At 39.4% G+C, this 17,061-nt stretch overlaps 1 gene segment (V, D, J or C); it reads right to left on the minus strand.

The window, feature by feature from the left end:
• LOC114640317 overlaps nucleotides 1–13,596 on the minus strand; it is a 30,729-nt gene extending 17,133 nt beyond the window's left edge. Inside the window, 5 exon segments of the C gene segment in view lie at nucleotides 6,152–6,453; nucleotides 6,561–6,895; nucleotides 8,003–8,090; nucleotides 13,039–13,294; nucleotides 13,396–13,596. Coding sequence covers nucleotides 6,152–6,453; nucleotides 6,561–6,672 — 414 coding nt within the window.
• Between the last annotated feature and the right edge of the window lie 3,465 nt (nucleotides 13,597–17,061).

Here is a 17,061-nt window from a genome sequence, read left to right on the forward strand (position 1 = left end):
AGGGTCTCCACTGTCTTATGTGTATCCAGAATTGATACTCTAGTAGTCTGTTTTGACCTGATTACTTTATAATAACAAGAGGTGTAATGAAATATGTTATAATCTTCTGTTGTGAATGAAATCCTGTTGAGAAAAAAAATAATTTCTTTGAGCCATTCGTAATTGACCTTTAAGATTTAAAACTTTGCTTTAATGTTATTGGGAGAACAAGACATGATTTCTTGAGTTTAGGAATGTTTTCAAGTGAGCTGAGATAGCTCACTGAAGTTTTGGTGTTACAGTGTGAAAGACTGAGATTGGTTCATTACGACACTGCAAACTACCAAAGAAGACTCAGGAAGTCCTTAGCATTCTGAGCACTTAGTGTTACTGTGGTTTTAAGCTGAAAATCTCTGCTTACCCTCCTCAGTGAGTGATCCTGAAGGAAATGGAATCCAGGTGTATCTCTTTTAAAAAGCTTTGGTCCTTCCATCTTTCTTGAGTACTGTACTTAGGCTCCCTTCCAAGGGAGTTTTCCATAGGTAGGGAAGCAGAGACCATCAGGAACACTGGTGAGAGATATCCAAAGGATGGGGAGAGAAAAGGTTATGAGCTCTTGATGAAGGAGACACTGCACTGGATGCCTGGACTTCTGATGAGCTCAAGCTCAGAGCACAGATACAGCATAAGAATGCTCAGTAATTGTGGTCATATATCTCTGGAGAGTGGGAAGAGGGGGGTAATTATGTGCACAGGTGGGACCAGCCTGGATGGCTTGCTTCTGTTGAGTAATAGTGGTCTAGTTTTAGTTGGAGGTGTAAAGAGGAGGCGTGGGTGTCTGCAGGTGAGCCTCCTGCAGAGGGTTTTTGTTTGTTAAGAATGCAGCATCTTGATAGAGTGTATCCCAGCACGCACAGTAATATGTTCCCGTGTCCTCTTCTGTCACTTGGTGTATTCTGAGGACTGAAGACAAATCACGCTGCCCTTTACTGGCCTCATATCTTTCCTCACTAAAACCCTTCTCATAGACAATATTTTCTTTTGAAGAAATACATAGCATTCTTTGGAGTGGCTGTTCTGGCTTCTGTTGGTACCAGTGTATATATTTATCGCTCTTCAGAACGTTTGTTTGTATTTGGCATTTGAGAAACGCTGTATTTCCTTTTCTCTTGATGACATATGACACCATAGGTGATGTGAGAATGCTTCCTCCTGAATCTGAAATATAACAAAAGCTAAAGCTTTGAAAAACTTTCAAAATTGTGAATTTTGAATTTCATTAAACAATACACATTTGTTGTTCAATTCAAATCGCTCTCTGGGTTTTGTGGGTTCCCTCCTCCTGTACATGTTCATTGAGGGGTTCAGCATCATAGTATAATTTGTTGGCTCAAATTGAACAGCTGTGTGATCATCCTCCCTGTGGATGTGGTATGACCTAACTATCCCTTTTTTCTGAATCCTCTGTTCCCTTGAGTGAAGAACATGTACTCACAAATCCTGAGGGAGGCCAGTGTGAAGATTTGCAGCAGAAGCCACATTTTACAGCCTCTGTCCAGAGAGTCACTGAATACTAAATTTACACAGGAACAAAATAGAGACTAGCACAGGAAGAGGAAGTGAGATTCTGCAGACTGAAGATCAGGGCATGGTGTTTCACCATGACTTCCTGTGGAAATTGGTTTACCTGACTCAGTTATCAACAAATGCCTCCATTATCCCTATGAAAGATGTTTACGAACTGTCAATTTAGATAAGCAGTTTCTTGTCCTGTTAGCATGCCTCCATTGTATGTATCAATGAAGTGTGGAAATACTTCACATGCAGAGTGTTCACTCTGCTCTTCTCAAGCCCTGTGAATTGTGATTTCGGCTTCAGGTTGACATTTTTAAAGTTGCGTTTATGAGAGAGAATTTTCTTTTCTTCCTTTCTGGTAAGAAATGATTGTCTTGTTGAAAGATTAACATTCTTTATTGAGTTACTCCTAAAATACAAACAGACTTAATGATGCATGAGAGGGAGACGTACAGACAAGAGAGAAAAGGAGAAAGAAAGAAAGAAAGAGAGAGAGAGAGAGAGAGAGAGAGAGAGAAAGAGAGAGAGTCATAAACAGAGAAAAGAGAGATGAGGTGGAGAAGAGATGGGAGGAGAAGAAAAGGGGAGGGGAGGGAGGGGAGGAGAGGAGGAAGGACTAAAACTATTTTTTCCAGCATATATCATGAGAATTGTTGATTGCTCATTATTTTGTTTTGTTTTGTTTTATTTTTCGAGACAGGGTTTCTCTGTATAGCCTTAGCTGTCCTGAAACTCACTCTGTAGACTGGGCTGGCCTCGAACTCAGAAATCCACATGCCTCTGCCTCCCAAACTCTGGGATTAAAGGTGTGTGCCACCACCGCTTGGCTTTTTTTTTTTTTGGATTTTTTTTTTTAGAATTATTTATTTTATATATATGAGTACACTGTCTCTGTCTTCAGACACACCAGAAGAGGGCATCAGATCCCATTACAGATGGTTGTGAGCCACCATGTGTTTGCTGGGAATTGAACTCAGGACCTCTGGAAGAGCACTCAGTGCTCTTAACCACTGAGCCATCTCTCCAGCCCCATCATTATCACCCTGGTATATTATCTTGGTTTTTTGAGCACTGGTTTGGTGCATGAGGAGAACTTGCTGAGTTATGATCAACAGTGTCTTCTAGGTAATCTAGACAAAGGAAGTGCCTTTCTTGTTCTGATTTTGAATGCTACCATTAAATGTGCACATTGAAGTGGCTCTATCAGGCCTATTCCTCGTTATTATAAATGAGTACATGTTTGAAAAGGAAAAGATAATACACTCATCTTTGCACCGTAAGTGGTGGTTCTGGGCAGCATAGTAACAGGATCAGATTCATACACATGAGCCCAGAGGTCAGACCTGGATGGAGAGGTCATCATGTAAGATTGCCCAATCCCAGTACACCTCTGGAAAATAGCAAACCTGAATGAGGGATGTGAGATGTCTGTAACACAGTCTCTCTCTCTGGAAATGTTACAAATCTGCCTTGTCAGGGAGTGCAGTCGTTGGTCCACAGCATGCTTGGGGTGTGAGGAGTAGGTCATGATGGAGACAATGTTGCTTCCACCCCTCCAACTGATTTCTACTGTTTCCCATTAGCACTTTGAAGCTAGTGATAAGAAGACAAGCATTTTGTGCCCAAAGCAGACACTAATCTTCCAGTGGATTAACTGTGAATAAAAACCTCAAGTTAGTGAAGGAAACTTGTTTTCTAGGAAATAAGGTAGCTCTTGAAAATTTTCACTGACTCTAATCAATCTTACAAAGAAAGTAAAAATACATATATGTGGGTAGCACGCTACATTGTACATGCATTGGTTAGAAACTTTCTGTGCATTTGAGTACAGAGAAAACAAGTAGTCATCTACCATTTCTATCAAGGAGTCAAAGAAGACACCAGATCAGCTGCTATGTGCAAATGGGATCACTTTCTAAACTTCCATGACTCAGATTTTAAGTATCCCAGAGATCCTTGGGAAATAAGATTCAGACTCAGTAACACTAGACTAAGACTTTTTTTTTTCATGCCCAAAGAGGTTCTGGAAATCACCTGCTGCTGATGACAAGGTCTCCGAATATGAATCAAAAAATAACAATTATATTTTCTGATATGTAATATCGCCAATGTGATCAGTTCCAGTTGGTGAACATTCGTCAAATGCAAAGCCTATGTACTTTTAAAACTATTGTCTATTATTTAAGATGGTCCTTGCCACAGTTCCCTCAAGTTAATTTTATGATATTATCAATTTAAAATTAAGAGAGTAGGTCAAAGATGGGTGAAGTAATTTACCCAAAGTGAAACAACTCATATGGAAAGGTTGGAAGTATAACAAAGGGCCATTAAGAAAATGGTGACACACAGAAAAACAAATTAAAATAACCATAAGTATCATTCATCAGTTAGCAATCACTGGGAGCAATAAACACATCTATTGTATTTATTTACTTATGACAGGCTTGATGCATTTCAAGTATTGGAATTATAGGTACAGAAGCCATCATATCTGGTTTATGTAATACTGTGGAGGAAATCCAGGGCCTTGCACTGGGCAAGCACTCTACCAACTGAGCTACAGACTTAGCTGCAACAAATGTATGTTTTTAAAGTGCCAACTAATAACTGCCTTAGGCTGTGTGAGCATCAGTTACAACCACTCACCTGGGCTGCTCACTGCAGCTTCATCTTTAGGTAGCATGTAAGTAATTGAAAGCTATATCTGAACCAACCTTTATCTGCAGAACAAGTTTATGGGCTGGGCAAAAGCCAGAGAACTGCCAAGGTCACAAGGTTGAGACTTTCACAAAGTTTTGTCTTCTTTGTCTTCTATCTGTAGCAATATACACTTGGAGTGGGTGCTTTAAACTACTAGGGAGTTTATAATGAGATTAGAATTTAAAGGGAGGCAGAAAGAAAGGGCTACAGGAGAGATAGGATCAGTATGCACTTCCACATGTGAGCAGCCTGCACGTATACACACATGAGCATTGACCTATACAAGTCGTTTTCCCCTTTTTTTCTTCCTTTGGCCTCTAAGGCCTCTTTCATCCACTACTACAAAGTACTGAGTGTTTTTCATTTTGTTAACAATTCTTTAAAGACTGTTTAACAATCACAGATAAGGTACCCCCTTCTCTCTTCTGCATCATTTCAGCATCTATCAAGTTTCCATCCCAGGAGTCTGTCTGAAAGTTCAGGCTGTGGCACTTTCCACTGTTCCTCTGAGAACTGAGTGAAGTCATCTACATCAAGCACTTAGCTCATAGAGTATCTGAAGCTTAATTCTGGCCTTTTGTCCATTTCTTTCTAGCTGGGTCCTTATCCTTGGACTGTCTGTTTTTCTACAGTCTCCTTACAATTGTGTTTATGCACACATTAGGTGAGAAGCAATGTCCACTGAGATTTGGGCACTCTCCTCGTTCTCACTGTAGAACACCATGTTCAGAAACCATTATGTACAGGGCGTGGCACCAAGGTGCTAAGTGTCCCTGGGAAGGTGCTTAGAGCATCTAAGTGATCTCTCATTCAACTGTCAGTGACATCTCTATTTAATCATTCAACCTGGTCCTTAGAGGGAAGAAATAGATCAGAGCATTGTGGATATTTCAGAGACTATAGATAAACTGCATTGAATGACTAGTGTACTGGGAGATGCTATATTGTTAACTTCATCGGTACAAAAATATTCTACAGGAAGAATTTTTCCTCACTAATATTGAAGAAGGTGGGCCCTAAATTTTTATGTTTTTACAATTAATGTCTTGTCCCAACATCTATCTTTTAAATGTTCCCAATCATCCAAATAGAAATGAGAAAATAAGCATGTAAAATAATTGTCAATGATTTTACTTTTTGCTTTTCCAATTTATGAGTGATGGTTGTTTTTTTTTTCTGTTGGTGAAAGGAGCAGGTATTATTTTTCATTTCTAGTCATTGAAGTTTTTATGCAGGTTTACATTTTTTGTTTTTTTTACAGAACTCTGCAGTACTGAGTTAAAGTACTTTCCAAGAGCAGTTCATGCTTTGTCCCAGATTTGTTCTGAGTGGCACTGAGCTGCATCCTACCTGCAGGATTCTCTTTTGTTGTCATATCAGGAAGGAAGAGGATTGCCTCTTATAGCCATTTTTTCCAGAAAGATCTTAGAATACTGATAATAGGCATCATTTCAACCTCTGAAAGCCCCGATGATCATGCATAAAATCCATTATATTTGAAATAGTTACACCCCTCTTTTGATACAATTCTATCTTGCCTTCCTTATAAACTCAGTTATAGGAAACTTCTGCATAGCTAAAAAAGAACCCAATCATGTAGTGAGCCTGCCATCCTGTGCTGAATGCGTCCCAGATGTTCTCATTCAGCAGGAAACAGTGTCAGCCAGTCTTCGATGGCAATATAGTCCTGAAGCTTTGTTTGAATAGGAGAATCCACGTCCGTTGCATGGGAAGCTCTAAAAGTGTTGTAAGGAGTGATACAGGTGGTTCAAGGCTCAGGGGGGTCCCTAGCTGAGCAGCAGGTGGCTGCCCATACCGAGAAGGATGTGGGTTGGAACACAGGCTCAGGGGATGGTTCTTGTGTAGGCTATTCTGGAATCTCAAACGCTGTGCTTTAGCCGTAGGAACAGTAGTAGATAGCTTCGTCTTCTTCTTCCAGGGAATATATTGTTAATGTCGATGTAGAAGCACTAGAATTTTTGCTTGCCTCCATTTTCTTGTACTCCTTATCTAAGAAAATATGGGTAGGGTTTGCGAGGACATATAACAGAAACTCTAAACCTTGGTTTGGTTTCTGCCGGTACCAGTGTATGGTTACACTTTTAAAGCTTTCGATGAAAACCTTACAGGATATTTGGACAGTCTCATCTCTTGCTCTGGATATTGATATTTCAGGTTGCTCCAACTTCCCATGTCCAACTGCAAGCAAAAGAGAAAACTACCCATGAATTACTGTCAGGGGAAGAAGCACCAGTGTGGACTGACTTCATTCTCTGCTGCACAGGGACCTGACAGTGGCAACTCACCTGTCAAGAGACAGGAGAAAATGACCACTTTCAGGAGTGGATTCCCATCTGCCAGACGGGCTTCCCAGGGAAGATGTAAAGGAAGCAGAGCTTGTAAGCCAGGGTTCTTCATGGTCTGTTGTAGTTATGAGCGGTTCTGGGTTTCCTGGCCAACACAGCCTGGTCAGATCAGTGCCTAAGTTGTTGCTGTTCTCGGGGTGTGGCAGCATGAGTGCAGCCTCCTCCTCCTTTCCCACTTCTGTTGCTCACTGCAGAGAAGCTGTTCTGAGCTCTGGAGACATACCTGCTATGCTTTTTCCATGTCTAATCTTCCATGATTTGCTGTATGTTCAGCCCTGAGGAAACAAACAAACAACTGACCTTAATTGTCTAACAATGACAAATTGGTCTTTGAAATGGTTTGCTGACTTTACTTAACATGCCAATTGCATAAGCACTGGATACTTGGTATGGTTTTTTTTAAATCAATTGAGTATCACTAAGTAAATTGTCCTGGGGGGGGATGGCGGTCAACTCACTTATACTTCTAGTCCCTTTAAGAATAAGTCAGATGACAGTTACTGGGGGATGTGAGACAGAATAGCTGTGGAAATTAGATTATTTTCTCTGAGTAATAGAACTTTCCATGAGCAAATGTCAGGGCAGAAGCATTTTAAAATCAGTATTAAGTTCAATATGTAATGGGAACTTTATGGTTAGTTTAGTATCTTATATTATTTAAGTATACGTTTTCTAAGGCCTTTCAGGGTGGGTCTTATGAGCATCTCTGTTTGACAAATAATACCATCAAAATAGTTTGAATTTTTGTACTTATTTTGTATTTATTAATAGAAATAAGGCTGTTCAGTATCATTTATATTTGTGTATATATACACATAACTTTAAGTGAGATACAAATAATTGACTTTAAATTTCATTCTGATTTTCCAGTTGTGTGGAATAGTTTCCATCTTTATATTTATCTGAACATCATTTTAAAGAACCAGTGGCAATTAAATGCCCTCCTGTAGATCACAATCTTGTAGAAAACTAGCTGAGGTAATTAATATTTCTCTGGTTTGATTTCTCCATGTGAACCTAGCCTCTTTATATATTTTTTTGAAATGTTAGGAGATTTATAGTGCTGTGTCACACAAATGCATTGCATTAGATGCTCAGATATGCCTGCCCTGTACATTGTAAGTTTTTAGTGACGTCATTAACTCTTATCAAACAACAGAAGATAACATTACTGATTACTTTTTGCAAAACTACAATATCTCTTTTAAGAACAAGTAAAATTATAAAGTGTATATAGAATAAATTAAAACACCAATTTCTTTATAAATAATTACTCTTTAAATAGAGATAGGCGAAAATGGATAAATCATATGTGTATGTTTATGTCCTATGTTTAATCATATGTTATATGTCTATAAAACATTCTTCCTGTGTTTGCCTACCTTGCAAATTTCTTGCTACTCCCCCAAACAGGTCTCAAATAAACCAACAAATGATGAGTCCTTGACACAAGGAAAAGCAACAATGAACCTGTTGATGTAAATTTGAAGATTAAGATGAAAAGTAGGTACAGAAAATAAAGACATGTTACTTCTTGAAGACTACTACAAACACTATCGTTAAAAATAAAAAAAGACAAGGATTCTGAGTTGTTTTATATGAAAAAATTTAATTTAGGATTTGTTGGCATATTGTTTATTCTATAAAAACATGTAATTATTCAAATCTTGAGCATTGCTTCAACTTACAGTGATAATATCAATAAATAAAATAAAAGTATCAATAAAATAAAAACAGCATCAAGAAATGTTACACTATGGTATGCATCCTCTAAAGAATAGAAGCAATTATTTGATTCTTTTATGCCCTCCCAAAAATGAAACAGTTTATAATAATAACCAAAAAGAGGCACATTAACTGAATCTCTACCCTGGTCTGTCATGGATTCTTGCCTGGATAAATGCCTGGACTGATTAATGTTTCATTTATTTTCTGAATCTGATACATTTGACAAGAAAACGAGAATAGATTTTTAGGTGGCGTGGCTTTAAGGAACTGATATACACAAAGGATTGAGAACACCAGTAGAGAACCTACACATAGGTTTAGCTATCCTCTAACAACTTCCCTCTTGTCTTTGACAAGCATGCAAGGATGTGAGTTTACCAACGGTTGAAGTGGTCCCAGTTGTCTTTGGATGATAGCATCTTGAAAGATTTCCCTACTCCAATTCCCAGTAAAAGATTCTTCTTCCATTGTAATATGCTGCAAATAATCCTATCATTCACTTCCAGAATTGCAGTCCTTACATTTCTACATGTGACCTTACTGCCTTAGTTCAGAAAACAGGAAGTTTTATCTTTGTTTGTTTGCTTCAATTGTCCAAACTTTCGTTTCTTTGGTGGTACAACAGATCAGTAGTTATGCTTCTGTAGGTTGTCTGACTCTATTGATCTGTTGATCAAGTTAGATTCTAAGAAGATAGAAAATACACTGTATAACGTGAGATCTGATGGAAGCTGAAAATACATTCATTGCTCACGTTCCTTCTCGGCACCTCTACCAAGATCCAGCATTAGTGGAAAGCCATGGGAACTGAAACAGTGGATCTTGCTTTTTCAAAGAGAGAGACAATAATTAACATTTAATGTCTAAGCAAAGTGAACAGGAAATTTTGCTGACCCAGAAAGTGGGGCCACAGTTCCTGGATTCTGTGGGGCACAGTCGATAGCCATCAGACCCCCTTTCTGGTTTCCCTTGTTAGAAGTGCTGCAGGTGGGGATTGAGGTTGAGCAGGGCTCAGGGCTGGACTAGGTTGCTCTTTGTCAGGAAGGAAGTGGTTGCAGACATGCCGAGCATGTATGTGCTCGTTACTATAGTTCTAATCACAGTAGGTTCCTGGGACCACTATGTCATCACATTTCGTTTTTCCATGAAATTTGTATTAAGGACCAAAGAAGGGTTTTACATGCCTCACATTTGTTGCTCTTTACCTGTAAGTGACCTTGGATAGTGGATAACCTGCAGAGAAAATACATGCTTCCTCTCTGCAGTGTAATGGGTTCACTCAGTTCACTTGTATTCAATTTCTAATTCAAACAAAAGAATAATGTTATGAGATTACAAAACGCCACATATCATTTAGAAGTATCCATCAACTAATCTTAGAAATAGATGAACAAACTCACTAATTGAAAAACAAATAAACACTTGCATGGGTTCTGTGTCAAAGGAGAAACATGGGGTGTCAGGGTACCTGCAGGAGAAGGTGTCAAGTCAGGATAAGGTAACAGGAGTTAGATGCTATAGTGTTTAGGAAGAAAACAAATACATCCAGAGCAGCCAGTCCCAAGAGTGCTAACCGGTCAGTTTACCTAGTTCTCTACGACATCAGACATTTATTAAGACAGATGTTACAAAAGTTGTTACCTTGTCTGGTCTTAGAAAGTTTAAGCATGGATCCTTCATCAACATTATTATTTTATTGATTTTAATGATTAATACTTTGAGACACACACAACGCACACATTATATACGCACACATTGAAACCATTTCTTTCCCTACAGTCTTTGCTGAGGTCTAGTGTGAAGGTGTCTCTAGAAGAGAATGGACTTGGCCAACCTCAGAACCTTGGCCATGAGATAGCACCATTCTAAGCATCTACCAGGACTGAACATTCCATAGTGCTTTTTCCCACACAAGATGCTATCAATAATACTTGAGCCAAAAACTAAGGTCATATAAAAGGATACCACAAATCTACCTCAGGCATCACCATATGAGCCGTGAGCTGCCGCTCTTCAACAGGAGGTATAGGAAAGGAGGTAAATGATGTGAGCACTCTGAGTTACGAGTTGCCATGCGTCCTGCTATCCCCCTTCCATAACTAGAGGCTAACGGGTAGAGATTTTTATTTAGTTTTCGAGGTCAGGCTACATCCAAGAAGCAGGACACAGCATGCTCCCTTCTATACACCATGTGACTTAGTATTAAAGAAACAGGTCTGAGATTCATCATTCCCCCTGGGATTATCTTTCTGCTTGATTTCATGACTTTTGAAATCTTTTAAACAATCAAACAAAAGATCATGGTTTTGATTTTAACATTTTATTTGTTATTGCAATATGATCCATAAAATGAATTATCCACGACAAACAATAAATATAAAGAACTCTGTAGAAGGAAAGAATTCTACTTGATTCCACAGAAGTGTTTAAGCATCTCTAACATAGCTGAACATAGCAGAAAGTAGGGTAAGGATATGGAAGTAATAAGAAACAGCTGGTCCGTAAACATCAGTGCTATATGTTCAATGACTGAATTATTATGCAACCTCTTTCAAAGAAAGAGGTGTTGGCAAGATTAAAGGATGTTATTAGTGAGGGTTAAATTTTACATGCTGGTTGTTCATCAGGAATCTCATTTTGTCCCCATCTGAGCTAAGACCTCAGGACAATTTATGTACCTCTTCCTAAACACATGGCTAAAACAGTGGTTCTCAGCTGGAGGCCATCTCCCCTGGAAACACTGGCCATGTTTACAGACATTTTAATTTGTCACAGAAGGGTGAAGTCATATTGTCATCCACTGGATAATGGCCATGACTCAACTAAACATGCCATAGTTCAAAGCATATCTCCCTCCTCATACCTCAGGACTAGAAACCGCACACCCCCTCAAACTGTAGGGGGTGGTAAAAATAATTAATACAAAACTGCATTTAAAAATTAAAAAAAATAGGCTGGAGAGATAGCTCAGTGGTTAAGAGCACTGACTGCTCTTCCAGAGGTCCTGAGTTCAATTCCCAGCAACCACATGGTAGCTCACAATCACCTGTAATGGGACATAAAAATAAGAGATAACATAAATAATATTTGAAAGCTTGGAATGTTATTTTTCCCACACATTTCATTTGAGTATTTGAATATTTGACAACAAATCTACTTAACACTAACCTTCCTCACAATTTCAACAAGGCTATGTGTCAGGAATGAGCACACACAAGTACATGAATGCTCACACACGTGTAAATGTGCAAATATACACACATACGCATGCAAGAATATGATTTTATGTACATAAGCAGAGGAATGTATGTTTCAAAGTCTGATATCTACTTAGCCCATGCCAGATCATCTTTACATGGCCATGTGCAAAATTTTCACAGGGTAGTCATAGGCAACAGTGTGGTCTAGTTAAACTCTGAGCCTGATTTGCATCTGCCTCAATGATGTTTCTGTGCATCCAGAGGAATGAGAGCAAACGAGCAGCATCAAAGATGGGATTCTTGAACATATCTTAGTGACCCACCTTGATGCTCTGCTGTTGGTAAAAAAACACTGCTCTTGCTGTGTCTTTTGTTCCTTTGGGGAAAAAAGTTACAGTTCTTAGAGTCTTAGCGGACAATAAATCTTTCTATAGACAGTTGCTACATAAGTACTGAATTCAGTTCATCTGTATGATCTCACATCACTCGGGAGAGCACAGCCCAAGGTAGCAAGCAGGTAATGAAACCAATCATGCAATGGTAAAACACATTATCTATTTCTCCCCAAAGCGTTTGCAGAAGAAGGATTTGGGGGCTAGTTTATTCATTCACTTTAGCTCATCACTTTGCAATCAAAGCAATGAAGTTTTCAGTTCAAACTGGGCTCAAATATCAGTTACCGAGTGACATAAGAACTCAAATCTTTAACTCCAAAACATCTAGGAAATTAAGACAGTGAGAACAACAATAATAATTATCATTTATATTTTATATTTAATAATGCTATAGTTAATCTTTGAAATTTAACGTGCTAAAGTTGTATTCTTTAAGTAGCTACAATAGTTGTCGTATTTACATGCAAAAATTTCCTTATTTATCATCCAAACAGTGGGTGTCATTGTGAAGAAAAAATCAGTTTGTTCAAAAGGTAGAGTGTACATCAACATGGAGTCTTTGGGAACCCAAAGTTTTTACTCTCCCATTTCACAGACTCTAAATAATGAAAAGTTACTGGCTGTTTCATTTTCTCTGTACCATGTTTATACACACGAATCACCATAACCAATTTTCCCAAACTGCTCACTTAAGTAAACATCTTGTAACAAATACCAATACTAAGCAAATTGCTATATTCTAAACTGCCAACAGCAGCCCCTAGGAGAATTGGAAGTATTATATTTTCAGCAAGGGTTCTTAGTCAAGGTTTAAAGATAGAAAATTGATCTGCTGAAATGTTCAGTGGTAATGTTAGGGGCCAGGGTACAGCTGGTCAGAGGGAAATTGGATTGTTACAAGGTAAAGATAAGGCCTGGGGTCCAGAATTTCCTTTTCAGAATAGAGGAAGTCAGATGTAAGAAGTGAGGTGGGAATTGGTTTGCATTAGGAACAGCTGCAAGCTAATTTTTCAGTACAGATAAGGGTGGGGCTGAAACATTGTGCCAGCCCACGTGGCACAGTAATACAGACCAGAATCGTATTCCTCCACATACCGTAGTACAAATTTATAACTCTTCTCTGTGCCTTCATAAACATGATATTTCTTTGCATCGAGCCTGGAATCCACCAAAGCTGTGGAACTGATGAAGTTGTAGTAGAGAAGGTGCTGTGGGACTTTCCCTTTCTGGAATCGGTACCAGTGGATGTAATTGCCTGTTCTGTGAATATCACAAGTGATTATAACAGAGGACCCCACTGGCCTGGTGATTGACATTATTCTTTCTTCCAAATTGGAGGATGTTTGTCTGCCTACAGTGGTAACAGCAACAGAGAATAGTAGGTTAGCAATTCATCAGCATGGCTTCCCACCGACAAATGAAATTTCATGAGCACCTATGCCATATACTTACCAGCAGGCAAAAAAACTAGAAGTAGGGCCAGAACCCACAGCATATTTTGTGCTCTGTGAACTGTGTAAGGCTAGGTGCAGCAAGACAAGACAAGACAAGACAAGACAAGACAAGACAAGACAAGACAAGACAAGACAAGACAAGACAAGACAAGACAAGACAAGACAACCCAACTACCCTCTTACACACTAATCCCCAAACTTGTGATTCAAAGCTGGTCTTGCTGACTGAGTGACAGGCAGAGAGACTTAAGCTAAAATGCTCTCTTCGAATCAACCAGCTGTCCAATGGGAGGGGTGCGTGTCTGGGAACAGCCACCCCTCTCTGACCATCTGTTTGTATTTGGCACCCTCTTGAGGTGACTGAGAGCAGAGACTACTCAGAAAAGTGAGCAAGTGTAGAGAAACTGGGGCATGCACATTTGGGGACAATGGTATATGGACATTGCCTGCCCTACTGTATGGGAAATCCCTGCAACTCAGAGTCTCCATATGTGAACGTTGCTGTGGTCTTGTCCTGAGAAGTCTTCTGAGCCAACTTCAGTTACACATGTTAGTGGATATTGGGATAACTGCCAACAGCAAACCTGTTAAGGCTTAAATCCAATATATTAAAAGAAACTAGGTTCAATGTTGATGGCTGCATCTGAGCCCCCCTAAAAGAATAGGTGTGTGTGTGTGTGTGTGTGTGTGTGTGTGTGTGAGAGAGAGAGAGAGAGACAGACAGACAGACAGACAGACAGACAGAGACAGACAGAGACAGACAGAGACAGACAGACAGAGAGAGACAGACAGAGAGAGACAGACAGAGAGAGAGAGACAGAGAGAGAAAGAGAGAGAGAGAGAGAGAGAGAGAGAGAGAGAGAGAGAGAGAGAGAGCGCATTTGTACACGAATCAACTCGTTAGAAACTTTTGCTGGAATTGGTGAGTATGAGTGTAATCTTAGTTCCAAGAAGGCTGATACAGGTGTTTTCCAAGTGAGAGATCAGCTTGGTTTAAGTAGTAAATTCAAGGTCATTCTAGGCAACCTAGTAAGATATTGTCTCAAAACAAAATGTGAAAGGACATGTATGTATCTCAGTGGTAGAGCACATACCTAAAATGTACAAGACACTGGATTCAACAGCAGTACTAACATAAAAAGATAAAAGTCTTGTGGAGCCAGAGAAATGGCTCAGTCCTTAAGAGGACCTCCTACTCTTGCACAGGAATCAGGTTTGACTCTCAGCACCTATGTGGTAGCTCACAGCTATCTGTAACTCCAGTTATAGAGAATAAAATGCAGGCTCTTGCACAATATGCTACACATGCAATCACCTGGGCACACACAAACACACACATAAACATGAAATAAATATTTTTAAAGTTTATGATTAAATGCAGGACAATATCTATTCTAGTTTCTTTTGGGCCTCTATTAGGTAATTCACTTTCCAGTACAATGGAATGTAGCTAATCAGAATGCTTGTGGCCAGTTGTTTTGTTTCTGGGCTCAGGTCAAAAGCGCAAGGATGGAAAGCTTCCCTAGAAGCAGTTCTGAGATCAGAGGCCTTGGTTGGGAGAGGGAGTACATATGTAGGATAAATTTTCAGGTTCTCACAAGTTCTACTGTCTTGGAGCCTGAAAGCGCCCTGCTAGGACAGGAGGCTCAGAGTTAAAACTAAAGAAGGGGAAATTCTTATCAATCAGAGTGAAAGGAATTTTCTTTACCATGTAGCTCAGGCAAGCAGAGTAAACCAGAGATAATACTTAGCCAGGTGCAATGTCATGTGGCTCAGTGGGAGGTTGGGGGTGGCCGCAAGCTTGCTACAACCTTTGCCCATTGTCACACTGGAGGATCATAGCACTCCTGAGATGACCCCAGACACTGAGAGCACTACAGTTTCCACAATGGGATTTTTGTTTTCTTTTGTGGGCAAGGTTGCATGGGGAGAGGGTGGATACAAAAGAACAAAAAGATAAGTGGGATTGGGATGCATGATGTGAAATTGACAAAGAACCAATAAAAAGTTAAAAACGATAAATTCTTCTAGGTTAGAAGTGCCAAAGTGGGGTTATCAGGTTTTCAGAAGCAAAGATTTCAGGCAACTGCTTCAAGACTGTGGGAATAATCATGAGTCATTGCTACAGGTCCCTGTCACCACTGTGCGTCTTCTCTTTATGTAGATTATGCTACTCATAAAATAAAGTTAAAAAAAAAGTCCTATTACACCAGAACCATAAGCCCAGCAGCAATGGAGGAAGGCCAATGTGAGAATGTGAAGATAGAAACTTCAATGGAACACAATGGAAAATCCATAGAGTAATTCATGCATATGTGTGTGGGGCCATTCAGACCAGCAAGGAAATACTGCTCATTTATTCAGTACTCTTTTGGGGAATTATATTGTGAAATTTCTACCTTAACTTGTACAAAAATATTTAATATAATAGAATTGAAAGTAGAAAGCATTAAAATTTTACACTGACACATTTCATATACATTACCAGATAGGCTCTTTCTATTGCTGACATCAAAACCAAAACCAAGTATATTTTTTCTGATATGTGGAATTCACAGAATAAATAAGTGAATAACTAAATAAAAGTCAGATCTCTAAAACAAAAAAATGGAATTTGAAATAAAAAAGTTTGTATTAAAAGTAATGTTATAATTTCTATCCCTCAAGGCTGGCAGAAAGAATCATCAAAGATGAGTCTTTCGACCAGTTGGTGATGAGGGATAGCTTAGAAATAAAGAATAAAAACACTTATAGACCTGTGAACCATGAATATTCCACAAAAACCCTGGAAAGCAAACAAAAAGTCAGTTTAGTAAAGAAGAAATATATGTGATCAACAAACTGTAAATAACATGAGATCTCAATAGAGACACAACATTTCCATGTAAGTGAACAATTTTCACATTGTGTAGAGTGCTGGGCTTCTAATTTCTACCCCTTTAATTTCCCCAACATTGGAAAAGTCAAGTAATCCCTCACCACCTCAGTTCCTCATGTGCTAGATTCAGCAGTTCTTGAGTCATCAACTCCCATTTGTTTTTGTGTTGTGTTGATTTTTATTTTTTTTTGAGACAAGTTTTCTTTGTGTAGCCCTGGCTGTCCTGGAACTTGCTTTGTAGATCAGGCTGGCCTCAAACTCACAGAGATCTGCTTATCTCTTCCTCCTGAGTGCTGGAATTAAAGTTATATGAACCTTTAATCCCATTAGTAAAGCCATGCCTGGCTTCACTAATGAGATTTTTTTATTATTAATAATTTTATTTGACTACATTTCAAATGATATCCTCATTCAAGGTTAACCCTCCACAAACCCCCCATCCCATCCCTCCTCTCCCCCCCTTGCCTCTATGAGGGTGCTCCTCCACCCACCCACTCACTCCTGCCTCACTACTCTAACATCCCCCTATGCTGGGGCGTCAAGCCTCCACAGGACCAAGGACCTCCCCTCCCATTCATAAGTCCATTCTCTGCTACATATGTATCTGGAGCCATGGATCCCTCCATGGGTACTCTTTGGTTGATGGTTTAGTCCCTGGGAGCTCAGGGTGTGTGTGGGGGGTCCAGTTAGTTGATATTGTCCTTCCTATGGGGTTGGAATCCCCTTCAGCTTCTTCAGTCCTTCCTCTAGCTCTTCCATTGGGGTCCTTGGACTCAGTCCAATGGT

Source organism: Grammomys surdaster, unplaced genomic scaffold, assembly GCF_004785775.1.
Source record: "Grammomys surdaster isolate TR1022 unplaced genomic scaffold, NIH_TR_1.0 125807, whole genome shotgun sequence".
Classification (NCBI taxonomy): Eukaryota; Metazoa; Chordata; class Mammalia; order Rodentia; family Muridae; genus Grammomys; species Grammomys surdaster.